Source organism: Garra rufa, chromosome 4, assembly GCF_049309525.1.
Source record: "Garra rufa chromosome 4, GarRuf1.0, whole genome shotgun sequence".
NCBI lineage: Eukaryota > Metazoa > Chordata > Actinopteri > Cypriniformes > Cyprinidae > Garra > Garra rufa.
In genome coordinates, this window is record NC_133364.1 from 2,386,099 (window position 1) to 2,401,482 (window position 15,384).

Here is a 15,384-nt window from a genome sequence, read left to right on the forward strand (position 1 = left end):
ATATTGTCACATCCTAACAAACCCAACATCAATGGAAAGCTTATTTATCCAGCTTTCAGGTGATGTATATTTTAAAAAATTGACCCTTATGACTGGTTTTGTGGTCCAGGGTCACATTTATTACTTATTTATTTATTGTCCCTCGGTTAAGTGAAGGTGTGTATCATTTTGAAACATTATGAGAATGTTACTTTTGAGTGTTCTCTGAAACTAGTAGCAACTTTATGTGAACATGAAGGGAAACATTCCTTTGTATCATTTGGAAACATAATAGAAATGTTACATTTTTTTTGTTACATTTTCTCTGTTAGCTGAGAATCAAGATAAGATCATGATTCCAGAACAGAAGTTTGAAGAAGTTTTATTTTGTAAGATGAATGTAAAAGTGTCACACTAGTTAGATGTTAATTGTATTGGCAGACTCATGTGTGAAGGTCGTGTGACGCACTTTTGCGCTCGTCTGCTCGCATCAGTCCGCTAATTGTCGTCGTGTCGACTTAAAGAGTCATTTCCCACAAAAGGGAATCTAATTATTTTCTTTTCTCCTACACATTATCCGCCAACATCGCCTTATTCGCACCTGTGTGCCAAGCGCGCGTCTCTTTGAACTCTTTGCTCGTAAAGTTCTCGGGTATAAAAGCCGCGTTCGGCCTCACCGGGGCATTTCGGAGATGGAGCACATCGACGTCGACGTGTACACGGCCAAGGTGTTGACCCACTGGGGCTGGAGCAGAGAGGACAGGACGTTTGGAGACGCGCACGAGTGCGGCAGCGCGTCCTCGCCGGAGTCCGAGTCGTTCGATTCCGTGTGCTCGTCCCCGGAGGCGCGCTCCAGTCCCGAGTCGTACGCGCTGTCCGGACGCAACCACTCCGAGCAGCAGAAGCCCAAAGTGAAGATGAGCATGAAGAGGAGGATGAAGGCGAGTGAGCGGGAGAAGCTCCGCATGAGGAGTCTGGCGGAGGCGCTGCATCAGCTCCGCGATTACCTTCCGCCGGTCTACAGCCGCAGAGGACAGCCGCTCACCAAGATCCAGACCCTCAAATACACCATCCAGTACATCAAAGAACTCTCCAGCCTCCTCGAGCAGCAGTGAGCACACCTCAGGAGCACGGAACGTTTTAAAAACGTTTTTTCTTGGTTATGCGAACGTTAAGGGAACATTTTGAAAACATTATGGGAATGTTACTTTCGAATGTTCTCAGAACATTTCAAAAACGTTAGATAAACAACCAACTTCCAGAGACAATGCTCCATGAATGATGTAAATAATGTTTTTTGTGCTAAGGCTTTGAGAACTTCGTTAACGTTGGACGAATGTTCTATTAACGTTACTGGAATAACGTTCCCAGCTCCTGACTTCAGGCTGCTGTTGTACAGATTTGTATGTTTGTGTTTGTTTGTTCATCCACTCTTATGTTTTTATTCTGATGTAAATATTTCTTGCTGATGCTTGAGTGGAGTGTCGGTGTCTAATATTAAGAGTGCTTTTTAAACTTAAACTTTAAACAGAAATAGCTGAATAAATGTTTTGTTCATGTTTATGAAAACTGGTCTTTGTCTTTGTATTTTATATCAAGATATGTGACCCTCGACCACAAAACCAGTCATATGGTTAAATTTTTTTAAACTGAGATTTTTACATAATCTGAAAGATGAATAAATAGGATTTTCATTGATGTATGGTTTGTTAGGATATTTTCGAATATATGCTTTTTTGGGCTCCATCATGATTCTTTCAGAAACCTTTTAGATGTGGACAAATCCGCTTTAAACCCTGGAGCACAAAACCAGTCTTAAGTAGCACAGGTATATTTGTAGCAATAGCCAAAAATACATTGTATGGGTCAGAATTATTGATTTTTCTTTTATGCCAAAAAATCATTAGGATATTAAGTAAAGATCATGCTCCATGAAAATATTTTGTAGATTTCCTGCTGTAAATATATCAAAACTTAATTTTTGAGTAGTAATATGCATTGCTAAGATCTTCATTTGGACAACTTTAAAAGCCATTTTCTCAATATTTTTGATATTTTTTTTTTTTTTTTTTTGCACTCTCAGATTTTCCAAATATTTTTCGTGCTAGACTAGTTTTGTGCTCCAGGGTCACATATAAGAGTTTAAAGTGGATTTGTTCACAACTAAAAAGGTTTTTGAAAGAATCATGATGGAGCCCAAAAAAAGCATTGTCCCAGAGAACACATATAGTTCATTAAAACGTTGTGAGAACATTGATCTAATGTCTCTAAAACGTTAAAACGTCCAGTTTTCTTGTGATTAGAATGTTACTTAAAGGCTACAAAAATGTTTTTTTAGAGCGTTCAAGTACAAATAACATCATAAGAACATTTTAAGAATGTTTTTTCCGGTTTTACCTCAGCGTTATGAGAAGAGAATTTATAAGAAATAGAAATAAGGTAACAAGAACAGTCCATAAACATTACTTTAAGAACTTTTTGTTTATATAAAAACGTTAGTATAAGTTGTGTTAGCTAGGATACACACAACCTTTTTTGTAATGGCAAACACTTAAATATAAAAAAAATATTATAATAGGTATGTTATTATTTATATCCTAATATTAATATTAAATATATAACATTACACTATAATATCCTGCTTTGTTGCTTAAAGTCTAAGGCTAAAGTTAAACTCAAAGACAAAAGACATCTTTTTCTCCTTTTCTTCATAGCAAAGCATAATAATAAGACTTCTAACCATTTAAAATAACAATATAGACCTAAATACAGAAAATAAACAAAGTTTAAAAAGACACATGTCTGAATCTTCAAATATGAAATGATATTTTTACATATTTGTACGTGAATAAAAAAGAAAAACGCTCAAATCTAGGTGACACTGTGCTTTGGGATTAAATCGGTTTACGTACAGTGACGTCGATGTTGCGACAGGACCGCTGGCCAATCGCAGCGCTGTGTTCGCGGTGGGCGGGGCCTCGCGGCACAATGACGCTCTGACAAAGAGAATCAACGCTGGTTGTGACGGTGCGGCGCGGGCCGCCATTTCAAAGCCGAATAAACGCGCGAGCTTTCACGGTTTAACAGACGGATGCTTGTTTTATAGAACACACCGAATAACGTCGTGTATTTTTAACGCTTTCAATCTCATAAGGTAAGTCACTGGAAATGAGCTGTGAGCCTGTAATGGAGCGCCTGTGTGTTTAATGTCAGTGAGCCGTTAAATCCCACATTCGCATCCGTTCATTTTGGTCAAGAATTGCAGCATTTAGTTTAGTAAACGATAGTTCAGTGAGTATTTGTGTTATCAGTTGATGTTTTTATCATCTAGGGTTGTTATCGTTCTGTTATCTCGTTCATCTGTGATTATGGCGACAGAATGATTTTTAATCCTCTGGTAATGCTGGGAATAAATGAAACAGGGGCTCGCAAATCCCTTGAAATCGTCACACTAATATAACAAGTGTTCATTTGTGTGATAGAAGGTCAAAATAAATATAGAAAAAAATCGCAATCAGCGATAAAATACATTTAGCAACGTGAGTCTATATTACCAAGCATTTAAATTCAAAATACCACATGTAAATGTTAAAATTTGCGTTATAATATTACTACATGGGCGTCTATAAAAATAGACCGGAAATATTGATGATGTCATCTTACACTCAGGGGTGTGTACAAATTGTTATCCAATAAAATGCTCTGGAATGCGAAGCACCGCCCCCTGCTAACACTAGGTAGCAAATCAGGGTTCACCGCTGTAGCGTAAATTAAAGCCTATTGGCTATTTAAAATGTTAATATATGTGACCCTGGACCACAAAACCAGTCGTAAGGGTCAATTTTCTGAAATTGAGATTTGTAAAACGTCTAAAAACTAAATAAATAACCTTTCCATTGACGTTTGGTTTGTTAGGATAGGACAATATTTGAAAATCTGCAATCTGAGGGTGCAAAAAAGTCAAAATATTGAGAAAATCACCTTTAAAGTTGTCCAAATGAAGTTCATAGCAATGCATATTACTAATCAAAAATTAAGTTTTGATATAGTTAAGGTAGAAAATGTACAAAATATCTTCATGGAACATGATCTTAATATCCTAATGATTTCTGGCATAAAAGAAAAATCGATAATTTTGACCCATACAGTGTATTGTTGGCTATTGCTACAAATATACCTGTGCTACTTAAGACTGGTTTTGTGCTCCAGGCTCACATATTTGGTGTGACTCGTCACAGCTTGAGGTCTATATAACCGCTAATATAGTCGTTTGCTTCTCGGTAGTCTTGCATCTTGAGGTGTTTTCTTTCATGCATCAGCTTTTAATTCTCAAAATCTTCATTTCTGCATCAAATCATCTAAGCGTGTGCGGTTTCTTGGAGACGCGTGTCCATCCGCAGTTGTCCGTGTGTGGGTTCACACTATTAATACACGGCTCTGAAATCCCCACGGCTCAGATCAGCTGCCGCTATCCCAGCAGGCCGCTTGATGATGGAGCTGCCGGCATGCGAAGCCCGTCGTGTGGGTTTAACACAGCCACAGGCCAAAGCCAAACGGTCAGATGTTTGACATCGGCGCTAAAACGTTTCCAGTGTGGATTTGGGTCAGAGGTGACGGTCTCAGGGACGAGTCTGGCGTGAAGCTGATGTGTTACGCGTTTGCCGCCTTTTAATAAAAACATCAACGTTTTCCAGATGGACGGCGACACGGAGCAGGTGGAGGAGACGACAGAGGTGATGGAGGCCACGGAGACGCCCTCACAGGACGAACCGTCAGCTGACAGCAAGATGAGGTGGGTCACCTGACCAGAGCCGTGACTCTCATTGGTTGTGGTCATCATCGGCGTCATCGCGTGTGTTTGTTCTCAGGGGTCGCGGAGGGAAGATGCGCGGCAGAGGAGGCCGAATGCCCCGCGGGTTTCGTGGCGGACGTGGGATGATGATGATGAAGGGGTTTCCTCCGGGTCCCATGAGAGGCAGAGGCCGTGACGGGTTTACCAACGGATTCGGACCCATGAGGTCTTGCTGATGTGTTCTTGAGTCTTATCCAGTCTGTGTAGAAACATGCTTATGGAAAACAACCTTTTCTCTGTTGTGCAGGAGAGGCATGGGTCGTACGTGGCCGTATCCCGACATGCGCGGCCGGCGAGGACGAGGCGGTCCGATGGGAATGAACCTGGGTCCGCCGCCGCCTCCACCTCCGCCCATGCACATGAGAGGACCTCCACCACACATGCACAGGTATGGAGATATGCAACACTTTTATGTAGTCTATTAGAACAAATAATACATTTATCCAAACATTGCATTGAACCGTTGAATACAAGAATAGAATTATGCAATAAACAAATGGTACATTTAATCAAATATTGCATTGAACCAAATAATGCATTCATCCAAACATTCAGTTGAAGCAAATCTAGCATTCTCTTTGTGCTGTTTCTTTTGATAAGAAGCAAAGCCTCAGCTTTCGAATTCTGTCCGTTTTATCTTAAACTCTATGGACAAACAATGCGTTTCGGTGCTGTTTGTTGTGGCGTGACCGATCACCGTAGCACTTAGTGAACTAATCATCTCCTCCTTTTCAATAAATACAAGTTATAGCTTGAAAGAACCAAAACAACTCGTCACACAGAATCAATCAATCAATCAGTGTTTGAACAGTTTGTCATGTACTGTTGCGTTTACGTCAGGATATCCCTTCAGTGTCCATAAACTCGTTAGTCAGCTTGATTTTCTAGATTTTAAAATAACACCAGAAGGCATCTTGCTATATCTGCGCCATTTTAAATATTCATGTTTTATTTATGTTTGAATGATTCATGATGAAAACAAGTTTTATTGACAATCATGTAGTAATGTTATTGTTATTATTATAAGTCTCCTGTTATGTGCCGTTTAAATGTTTTTATACACAAGTCAGTTGTTATTTGAGTGTTAGTTATTATATCTAAAGATGAAATTACAGTTAAATAGTTTGGTCTCTGTTTGCTGTTTTTTTTAACACTTAATATTAATGCTCAAACAGATGGCGTTTACATAGTAGATTTTTGTATTTCCAAAAAGGAAAAAAGGACATGTGCTGTGCCTGAAATATATCAAAATGAATCAATATTGAATTTAGATCAGAACTGATTTGAATCAAGAGCTTGTGAATCAAAATCGAACAGTTTCATGACATTCATGTCAACACACAGTCTTAATAGTAACATGTGAAATAATTACATATGAAACACAAAAATGGTCAAATGTGCAAATTTGTCAAATGTTTAATGTAAGACTTTTAACACATTAAAAATATAGTCTTCATAGTAACACAAAATTATATTGTTGAGGTAAAAAAACAATCTAGAAATCTACTAATTTTTGAATTGGGTAAAATGTTTAATGTAACAACTTTAACCCATAAGAAAAATCTAGTTTAAATATATAAGGGTCAAAGATAAATCTTTAGTCAAAAGAAATTTAGAAAAGTGATTTTATGTCCATAGAAAGTGCATTAAATGTAAGTAAAGTGTCTACTTAAGGTTTCAAATACGCTTTTTTCAGTGTAGCACAACATTTAGGAAATATTCAAGCAACATGTTTATTCTGACTTGTACATATTAAAACAACAATTTAAAGCAGTTTTTTTTGTCTTTGACCCGTAAATGCATTTAAAATATTTATAAAAAATAAAAATTTAGAGGAAAAAAAATATATATATATATGTATATAAACTAATGTTTCTGTATCATTTAAAATGTAGCATAAATAACAAAAATAACGTAAGTGAAAATATCTGTAATAGATTTTGAGTGTAAAGGGGGCATGTTTTTCTGATCACAGAAAAACAAAAATGCAATTAAATTAAACAGGAAAAAAGAATTTAAAGCATTTTTTTTGTCTTTGACCCATAAATGCATTTAAAATATTTATTAATATAAAAATGTTGAAAATTATATAAAAACTGTATAAAAACTAAAATGTATTTATAATATATAAGTGAAAATATCTACGATAGATGTTGAGTGTGAAAGGGTGTGTTTTTCCGATCACAGAAGAACAAAAATGCAATTAAATTAAACCGACTCATAAATGCATTTAAAATATTTATAAATATAAAAATTTGGAAGAAAAAAAAAAAAAATATATATATATATATATATATATACTAATGTTTCTGTATAATTTAAAATGTATTTAATTAGAGAATATAATGTATGAGTAAGTGAACATATCTGTAGTAGATGTTGAGTGTAAAGGGGGCGTGTTTTTGTGATCACAGGCACGGGCCGCCTCCTCCTCCTCCTCCTCCTCCAGGACACCCGGCGTTCAGAGGGCGGCCGCCGCACCCCAGAGGGCGGAGCATGATGCCGCCGGGCCCGCCCCGCTTCTTCCACCCCAGAGGGTAAGAACGCACTCACCCGCTCCTCACTGTCCCTAGCGTGTCACGCGTCAAGAGTCCGCTTGTTGGCGTGACGGCGTAACGGATCCAGCACACCAATCACACTAGTGCATGACAACCCTGTGTTTCTTCAATTGTGTGTTTGAGGAGTTTGGGCCCCTCTTGAGCACAGCAGGCCAACCCCAATGTGTGATTCTATCCTTTCATGCAGCTACCACAACGGATCGGCCCCTCCTCTGCCCCATCCGCCTCCAGGCAGGGGCCAGCGCTGGCGGGGGCCCCCCGGCGGCCGGAAGTTTTAACGCGGCTCAGACGTAGTCGAAATCTGTAGCGTTAACGGCCGCCGCTCACGCTCTTTTCAGACTCGCAGGTCCTTTTACTGTAACGAGCACGCTACCTTTTCATGTTACTTGATTTGAGGAAAAAGCCCCAAAACAAACAAACTTTTAAAAGCACTCTCACTCTGAAGACGAGAAGGAAACATGTTCTTAAGTTGATTTAAATTAAGTGTATCTCATTTTATCCTCCTCTAAGTGTTGTCTGGTCTGCGTGGTGCTATTCCTGTGAGCCTTAAGCAGTCTTGTTCCTTTGCTCCACGAGAGAGAACGTAGGATTTTAGACGGCGGCGTTTGCGTGTGTTTCTCAGAACGCTGGCGCTGACCGAGCAGATCGCTCCGACCCTCCATATGTTCTTCATGTGTAGTTACTAATGATCTAATATCATAAATGTGCAGCTACTTTGAGTCAAGTGAGATATTGCTGTTGAAAAGTATTCCTGTTTCTTTTCTTGGTGGAATGATTCTGTTAAAATCACCGATCCATGGACTGAGTTAACGTGACAGTAGAGTAGCACTACGATTTATACTTCTTTAAATAAACCTTTCCTTGCTTTTCTATTTTAAAGCCAGTTTTCGAAAGTATTTGATTCAAAATAGTAAAAGGAAAAAAAAAAAAAGACGAGTACAAATAAAAATCCTATCCTCTGTGTTGAGTTTTGAAGTGTTATGGCACATTCACGCATTGTAACCGATAAAGTCATGTGAATTTGTGAATGTAAATTGAACAGATAACAGCTTTTGACTTAGTTTTGGAACAACAAAACAATAAAGTTAAGATAAAATGACCTCTCTTTTTATTGTTTATTTAAAGTAAATAAACTGAATGTCCATTTATGTCATGTACTGCTCATTTCTGAAGACAAATGGACAGTAATGTAAAGACCTCTCTGATCATTGATATGAGCACACAAATATTCACTATGATGGAAATGATGTTTTTGAGCATTTATTATGAATATCTATATATTTACATCATGCATATATAATAAAGCACATAAATGACTGTCCTATGATTGAGTAAAGTTACAGTTAAATGCACTGAATAATTGATTTGCAGTAAAGTGAAGCTTTTAAAGTTACCCAGAGGACTGAAAATTCAAGAACGGACCAAACAAATGGTCTCTTCCTGTCACTGGCAGACCTGAGAAACTTCTGAGAAAACTTCTGCTCATTTGACTGATTCGGATGGAGAAGTTCAGTTCCATCTTAGATGCGTGAGTAAAAGAGCAGTCGCAGTATCTCTGTAGGCCACGCTGTAGTGCATGCGAGGGATCTCTACACTAAAGAGCCTAGCAGTCAAAAGTTTGGAGACACTTCTTGCTGATTATGATTATTTCACATCTTAGAATAACAGTCTAGTCAAAGAACAAGAAATATAAGAATGGTTTGCTTTTACAACCCCATTAAATGTTTTAATGTTTTCCATTTGACAATTTTTCCAACTCTACAGAAACGTTACTTTCGAATGTTTTCTGGATATTCTGAAACAAGTAGCAACATTTGTCAAACATTAGGTGAAAGTTCAAATAAAGCATTTCAGGATAAAATGTTCGTGAAAGACAACTTTGAACGAAAGTTTCATTAGAATGTTGAAAACACAAATCAAGCGTAAATATCACAGCTCTGGACATTCATCCGCTTCACCAGGTGCATCATGGGATGCTTCTAAACCCCACTAAAGGAGGAATATGTGTGGTAACATTTATTGTGCAGTTTATTTAGTTTAATAAATAAATGTATACATTGCACAATCTAGATTTCTACATGCTAAACGTATTATTTTGACATGGTCTACAGTACTCAACTGAACTTAAGCAGATGCTTATGGGGAATGAAAAATTAGTCAGTGCTTCCAAACTTTTGACTCTGAATCAATCTGTCTGATATGAGGGCTTTATAATGATAATTATTACATGAAGTGTTGCATTCAAAATAAATGCAGCAGGAAACAGAATTCATAGGATCTCTGATCATAATCAGATAATAGGACTAATTAAAGACTCCACGCTAGCGATCTGTTGAAAATCAAGCAGGTTCATTTCACAGACCGAGACGGCCGGCTGCACACTTATGGAAGATTAATTTCTATAATCTGAGGTGACGTGTGTGATTACAGTTTATTACTATCATGTCTTCTATCCCTGCACGAGCAGATCATTCATAAAAAAATCACAAATTTCAAAAATGAATGGCGAGAAATTGAATTAAAGGAATAGTTCAGCAAAAATGAACATTAGCTGATAATGTGCTCATCAGATTTGTGGAAACGTGTCATTCCATCACTTGCAAGTGAATGGGTGCCGTCAGAACGAGAGTCCAAACAGCTGATAAAAACATCTCAATAATCCACTCTAGTCCATCAGTTCACATCTTGACAAGACAAAAGCTCAAACAAATCCATCATTAAGACATTTTGAACTCAGATTCAAGTCCATAATCTGTAGCAACACTTCCTCCAGTGGAAAAGTGGTCTGGTCTGAATTGAGGAGAACAATCTGCACAGATCAAGCACTGCTTACAAGCCAAAATGTGTGGCTGGATTTTGATGTGAGATACAACAGAGGAACTTTTCCACTGGAGGAAGTGTTCTAGATTATGGACTCCATGTATTTGAGTTAAAAATGTCTTAATGATGGATTTGTTTGAGCGTTTGTCTTCTCCAGCTGTGAACTGATGGACTGGAGTGGTGTGGATTATTGTGATGTTTTGATCAGCTGTTCAGACTCTCATTCTGACGGCACCCATTCACTCCAGTGATGGAACACTATATTTGAGATGAGCAAGAGTGTAGTTTTATTTCTAAAGCTGGGTTTGACTGCAGTTTTCCTGCAGCAGACACATGTACACACGTCACCGCTCTGATGTGTAGGAGCAGCCAGCGTTGGTCTGTGTTCCTCTGACGGGGCTCGTCTGCTGTGCTCTTCTGCTGCTTTCACTCTGGACTGACTCTTCTTGTCTCCTGAAGGGGTGTGACACCCTTTTGGAAGGCAGCCGGACACGCAGGAGGCAGGACGCTCCCGTCTGTCCCTCCTCTGCTCCGCCCGCCGCCGTGAAGCTCCGCCCCTCTGTAACCCAGGTGAGTGTGTCTTTGTGTTCAGACCTGCATCTGCTCTCTGGACTCATCTGTCAATCACTCTAACAGTGACCAGAGAAACTCCTTCAGAACCAGCAGCTCACCTGTGAACCATAGGCTCAAGAAATATGCATTTTATACATATTTAGACAACTTCAAAACACAAAAAATTGCATTTGGAAGTCATTAATGTAATGCATTATAATTACATTCATAATACATTATAATCAGTGTTTCTGTAGCATCAAAATACTATAGTCAATATTTTTTATACAGCGCTTTTTACAATACAGTACAAGTTGTGTTAAAGCAACCTTACAGTATTAACCTATACAGTACTATACTTACAGTTCATTTGAATAGGTTTAAGTTGTTTTTTAGGCTTTTTTTAAATTATATTTTATACTAGTTAATCTACATGAGCTGTTGAATGGGCAAATAGCTGATTTTTAATTTTTTTTATTTGCTTTTGTCAATACTTCAATGTCTATTATGTTATACTGCTTATTTTATTACTTAAACTATGAAAATGGCAAACATTTCCTAATTTTTTTATATGGCTTTTCATTTTTATTTCTTTTTTAACTATTTATTTTAGCAAAACTAAATCAAAATGATAAACATTGCCTTGCCATCTGAAATAAAATAAGTTTGATGCATTGATGTCAATTATTCTACATTATTCTCACGGATATATTTATATATATATATATCCCTAATAGTAATGCATTGCCTTGTCCTGAATAATTGCAAGTTAAAATGCATTATAATATTTGCAGATTCCTTGTGTCAGAAATTGGTTGTTCATCATGTTTTAACGCTTTGTTTTCTAAAGGTGTAACATTTATAATAGTTATTCATTTTGATCATACGGTGCATTATAATGTGCATTACAAGGTGTGACGAATAAAAACCATATAATGTCTAATAATGCACTTTTATTAAACAAAAAGAATCCCAGGATGCACCTAATTTTTTGGTCGCTACATAATTCACTTTCTCTCATTTGCATCATTTATTTGTTTGAAGCATTTAATTCTAAACAAGTGTTGACGATATAAGTTCAGAGTGAAATGAGCTCCAGGTAAGAGGAGAAAACTCCTTCAGTCTGATACTAGAACCACGGTCCTCTCGACTTTTAATTCTGTTAGAATATTTCTAAACCGTCTCTTTATTGACTAGTAGAATGTTCTATTGTAATTGTTCAGATGATTGTCTTTGACATATTGTGCTGTTCTCTTCATGTGTGTGAGAGAGAGAGAGAGAGGCGGGTGTGTGAGCAGTGAGTCATTTGACTGCTTCGGTTCAGAGGAGTGACTCATTTGGTTTGTGCCGTAGGACTGCGCAGACGCAGACGCACCTGTAAGTAACACACTCACATCATGTAGAGATGATCATGTGTGTCCTTAGATTTACTCCTGCATTAAAGGAACCACGTTTCAGCAAATCTGTCTTGGTGTTTTTCATTGTTGACTCAAGATGTAGTCATTTAAGAGAAATGACTCTGAAAAAGTTTTAAATTTAAAATGTGTGTATATATATATATATTCAAATATGTATTTATATATAAATGGGTAATAAATAATGCTTCACTGAATGATACTGAAGATCTTTTTAATGTGGATGTGACATTTTCAGACAAAATGATCATTAACTAACAAAATAAATAATATTGAGGAAAAAAAAATGAGAAGGAGGGCTTGTGACACAAAATAGTTGAATGTTGTTTCAGTGACAGAAACACAAACATATGCAGAACTGCTTCTGCTGTTATTCTTATTTCAGGATCCAGTTGTGAATCTCAGTCTGTAGTTTATAAGCGGGCGATGTGTTGATCACTGGTCGATCGGCTCCTGTTTGCTGTCGTCCCACAGCGGTTTCTGAATGTGTTCTGGGATCTTTTCGATGGCGGTCTGTAGGGAACAAGCACAGTGTGTTATATGAAGGGGGTATGATTGGTCAATCTCACTGCTGTGTTTGTCTGCAGCAGCTGCCGTTACCTTGGTGACCTCCATAGCAACCCCCTCCGGCAGATTACGCTGAATATACTCCAGATAAACCCCAGCACTCGACCCCGTCACCCTGGACATCTGACATTAACCAATCGAAACAGTTTATCAAACATTTGCTGAGTGCAGATTTTAAAATACACACAAATTGTATATATTTCTATGTATAAAACATTCAAATTAGAAAAATAAAAATATATAAACTAATTTTTTTATTTTTTTAAAGTTTGATGTTTGATGTCAAAAGAATTTTAAAAAAGTGTTTTAATGTCCATAAAAAGCACATTAAATGTAAGTAAAGTGTCTACTTTTGAGGTTTCAAAAAAGTGTTGGGAGAATAAAATGTCAAAATTTGGTTGAAATAATGTTAGATTGTCATTCAGTGTAACACAATATTGATGTACAAATTCAAACAACATGCTTATTCTGACTTGTGCATGTTAAAATATATAAAAGAATAAGGGACTATATTAAATTTTACTGTGTTTTAAATCAGTAAAAAAATGTAGAATTACAGCTAATTAGTATTTGGGGTGAAAGTAATTCATCTTTCAATATGTCATAAATTGATTTTTGTTGTGAATAAGCCTGACAAATGTCTTCTGTAAATTAAGGAAAAATGTAGGATATTTATTTTTTGCTCTGAAAAACCACAATGCAATTAAATTAAACTTTTTTTTTACTTAATTTTTTTTTTTTTTTAAGCAGCACCTATTTTTCATGCCTTAAACCCTATTATATATATATGTATATGTAATATTAAAATGTTTTAATGTATTTTGTTAAATATATATTTTGAACCATTTTTAAAATATTTATATTTAAAAACTAAATGCATAATTTAGTGCATAACAATGACAAAAAAATACAATAAATATTCATCTATAAAATAGTTTAATATATTTGTATATAATCTTAGAATACAAATGTTGAGTTGTTCTTCTGTATATTGTGACCTGTATGCAGCGGTAATGCGTCCTCATCTCGTACTGGACTCGGTGGTTCTTGAAGATGTGGACAGACTTGAGCAGCGTCAGTTTCTCGATGTGTTTGGGCGTCTCAAATCTGTGGATCAGAGACAGCAGGTTGATCTGTGTGTGTGTGTGTGTGTGTGTTTGAGTATTTCTCTGAGTTCAGCTCTTGATCGGTCACTCACACTTTCTCCAGATTGAGGCCGAGCTCTTGAGCCGCCAGAGTCGCAAAAAACTCATAGCTGTCCAACACGGCCTTATCGTGACCTTTGACCCGCACCGACAGCTTCTGATAGAGAACATCCGGCTCCTCCGACTCCGACACCTGACACACAATCACAGCTCACTATCACACTCATATATCACACACAACCTTCGGAATCAGAGACTCACACTCACAGCAGGAGACGGCCATGAAGATGAAGATGATGATGATGAAGACACTGGAGCCCTGTGGAGGAACCTACGATTAGAATGTTAAATCAGCTTTAGTTTCTGTATAGATATAGACACATTATTTCTATAATAGTGTGTCAAAATGGCTCAATTCTTTACAATTTCTCTGAGGAAAGTGTGAGAGAGAGAGACTGACCGCGAACAGAGCGTTTGATGCCGGACTGCAGCAGCCTGTGATACACAACACATGACAAATAACGCTTAGAACACCACCAGCTGCTGGGTCAAGAGTCTAACAAACATATAGAGACTGAGAGAGCATGATAAAGAGGCTGCAGTACCGGTAAGAGGTGTCTGGGAATGATCTTTGACAGGACGCGGACGCTCCGTACACTCGCCATGGAGGCCGCCATGTTTCCTCAGCAGCCGAAAGGAAGCGGAAGCGCCGTCAAAACAGAGACGAGAGAAATAGCGCCCCTAACGGCGGTGAATGAAACTGGAATAAATCTGGTGAGTTTTGAGATTTAATTTAAGCACTTCTCGAATTAGAACAAGATTTCTCAGTTTTACTGAAGGTAAAAGTTCAGTTTAAAATATTTATTCATGTAGTGAGTATTTAATATGGGTGGTAATGAGTGCATCTTTTGTGAAGCAGACAAGAGTCACTCTAACATTTGTTTAATTTCTCTAAAACACTCTGGGATGAGCTCTATGTTTGGTTAGGTTTGAAATCATTTTAAAACTAAAATATTTGTCAGAATTGTGATGTTTAATATTGTGATTTTGGCCAGATTCTTTAATAATCTTACTTTTGCAGAAAGATTTAAGATTTTTCATGCACCTGTCAAGTTTGAGATTTTGGGCTTTTTGGTTTTTCATGAAGTGTTTTTTTCAGACTAGTGGAAAGAAAACACCCACAAGATCTATTCGTTTCAATTTCAATTACAATCCATATTTTTAAAGGCCAAGAGTTTTTTTTTCTCCTACACTGAGATATACATCTCCACTTCAGCAGCACTTACACTTTTAAACTTTACATTTTTATTCCTGTCTATATCCTGAAGGTTTTTACAAAAGGGATTTGTTCATATATAATGTGCCTGATTTAATATAACATTTTATTCCCCAAAAAACTGTAAAAAAAAATTCTTTCATTTTCTGCCAGTATTTTCTGAATTATGGAGTGACAAAATGAGATACACAAAATTCCTTCTGTAAAAACATCCAGTGTT

The 15,384-nt window shown here is 37.2% G+C and overlaps 3 protein-coding genes across 4 annotated transcripts; 2 read left to right on the forward strand and 1 right to left on the reverse strand.

The window, feature by feature from the left end:
• The first annotated feature begins 449 nt into the window (after window positions 1-449).
• Window positions 450-1,408, forward strand: msgn1 (mesogenin 1). Its single transcript, XM_073837685.1, has one exon. It carries the CDS (start codon window positions 672-674, stop codon window positions 1,092-1,094), a length of 423 nt encoding a protein of 140 aa, XP_073693786.1. The 5' UTR covers window positions 450-671; the 3' UTR covers window positions 1,095-1,408.
• A 1,565-nt stretch (window positions 1,409-2,973) lies between these two features.
• On the forward strand, window positions 2,974-8,488 carry LOC141333407 (uncharacterized). The gene is made up of 6 exons (XM_073838393.1): window positions 2,974-3,133; window positions 4,674-4,771; window positions 4,848-4,997; window positions 5,079-5,219; window positions 7,246-7,368; window positions 7,577-8,488. The coding sequence occupies exons 2-6, from the start codon at window positions 4,674-4,676 to the stop codon at window positions 7,665-7,667; spliced, it is 603 nt and encodes a 200-aa protein (XP_073694494.1). The 5' UTR covers window positions 2,974-3,133; the 3' UTR covers window positions 7,668-8,488.
• Window positions 8,489-10,340: 1,852 nt separating this feature from the next.
• Window positions 10,341-14,587, reverse strand: mrps10 (mitochondrial ribosomal protein S10). Of its 2 annotated transcripts, none has more exons than XM_073838396.1 (7): window positions 14,494-14,587; window positions 14,349-14,383; window positions 14,156-14,207; window positions 13,942-14,081; window positions 13,742-13,850; window positions 12,777-12,866; window positions 10,341-12,689 (listed from the first exon to the last, which is right to left on the reverse strand). In XM_073838396.1, exons 1-7 carry the CDS (start codon window positions 14,563-14,565, stop codon window positions 12,612-12,614), a joined length of 576 nt encoding a protein of 191 aa, XP_073694497.1. In that variant the 5' UTR covers window positions 14,566-14,587; the 3' UTR covers window positions 10,341-12,611. The 2 variants fall into 2 exon arrangements, with proteins under 2 accessions (XP_073694497.1, XP_073694496.1); XM_073838395.1 differs by having other exon boundaries at window positions 14,156-14,219; window positions 14,494-14,586.
• Between the last annotated feature and the right edge of the window lie 797 nt (window positions 14,588-15,384).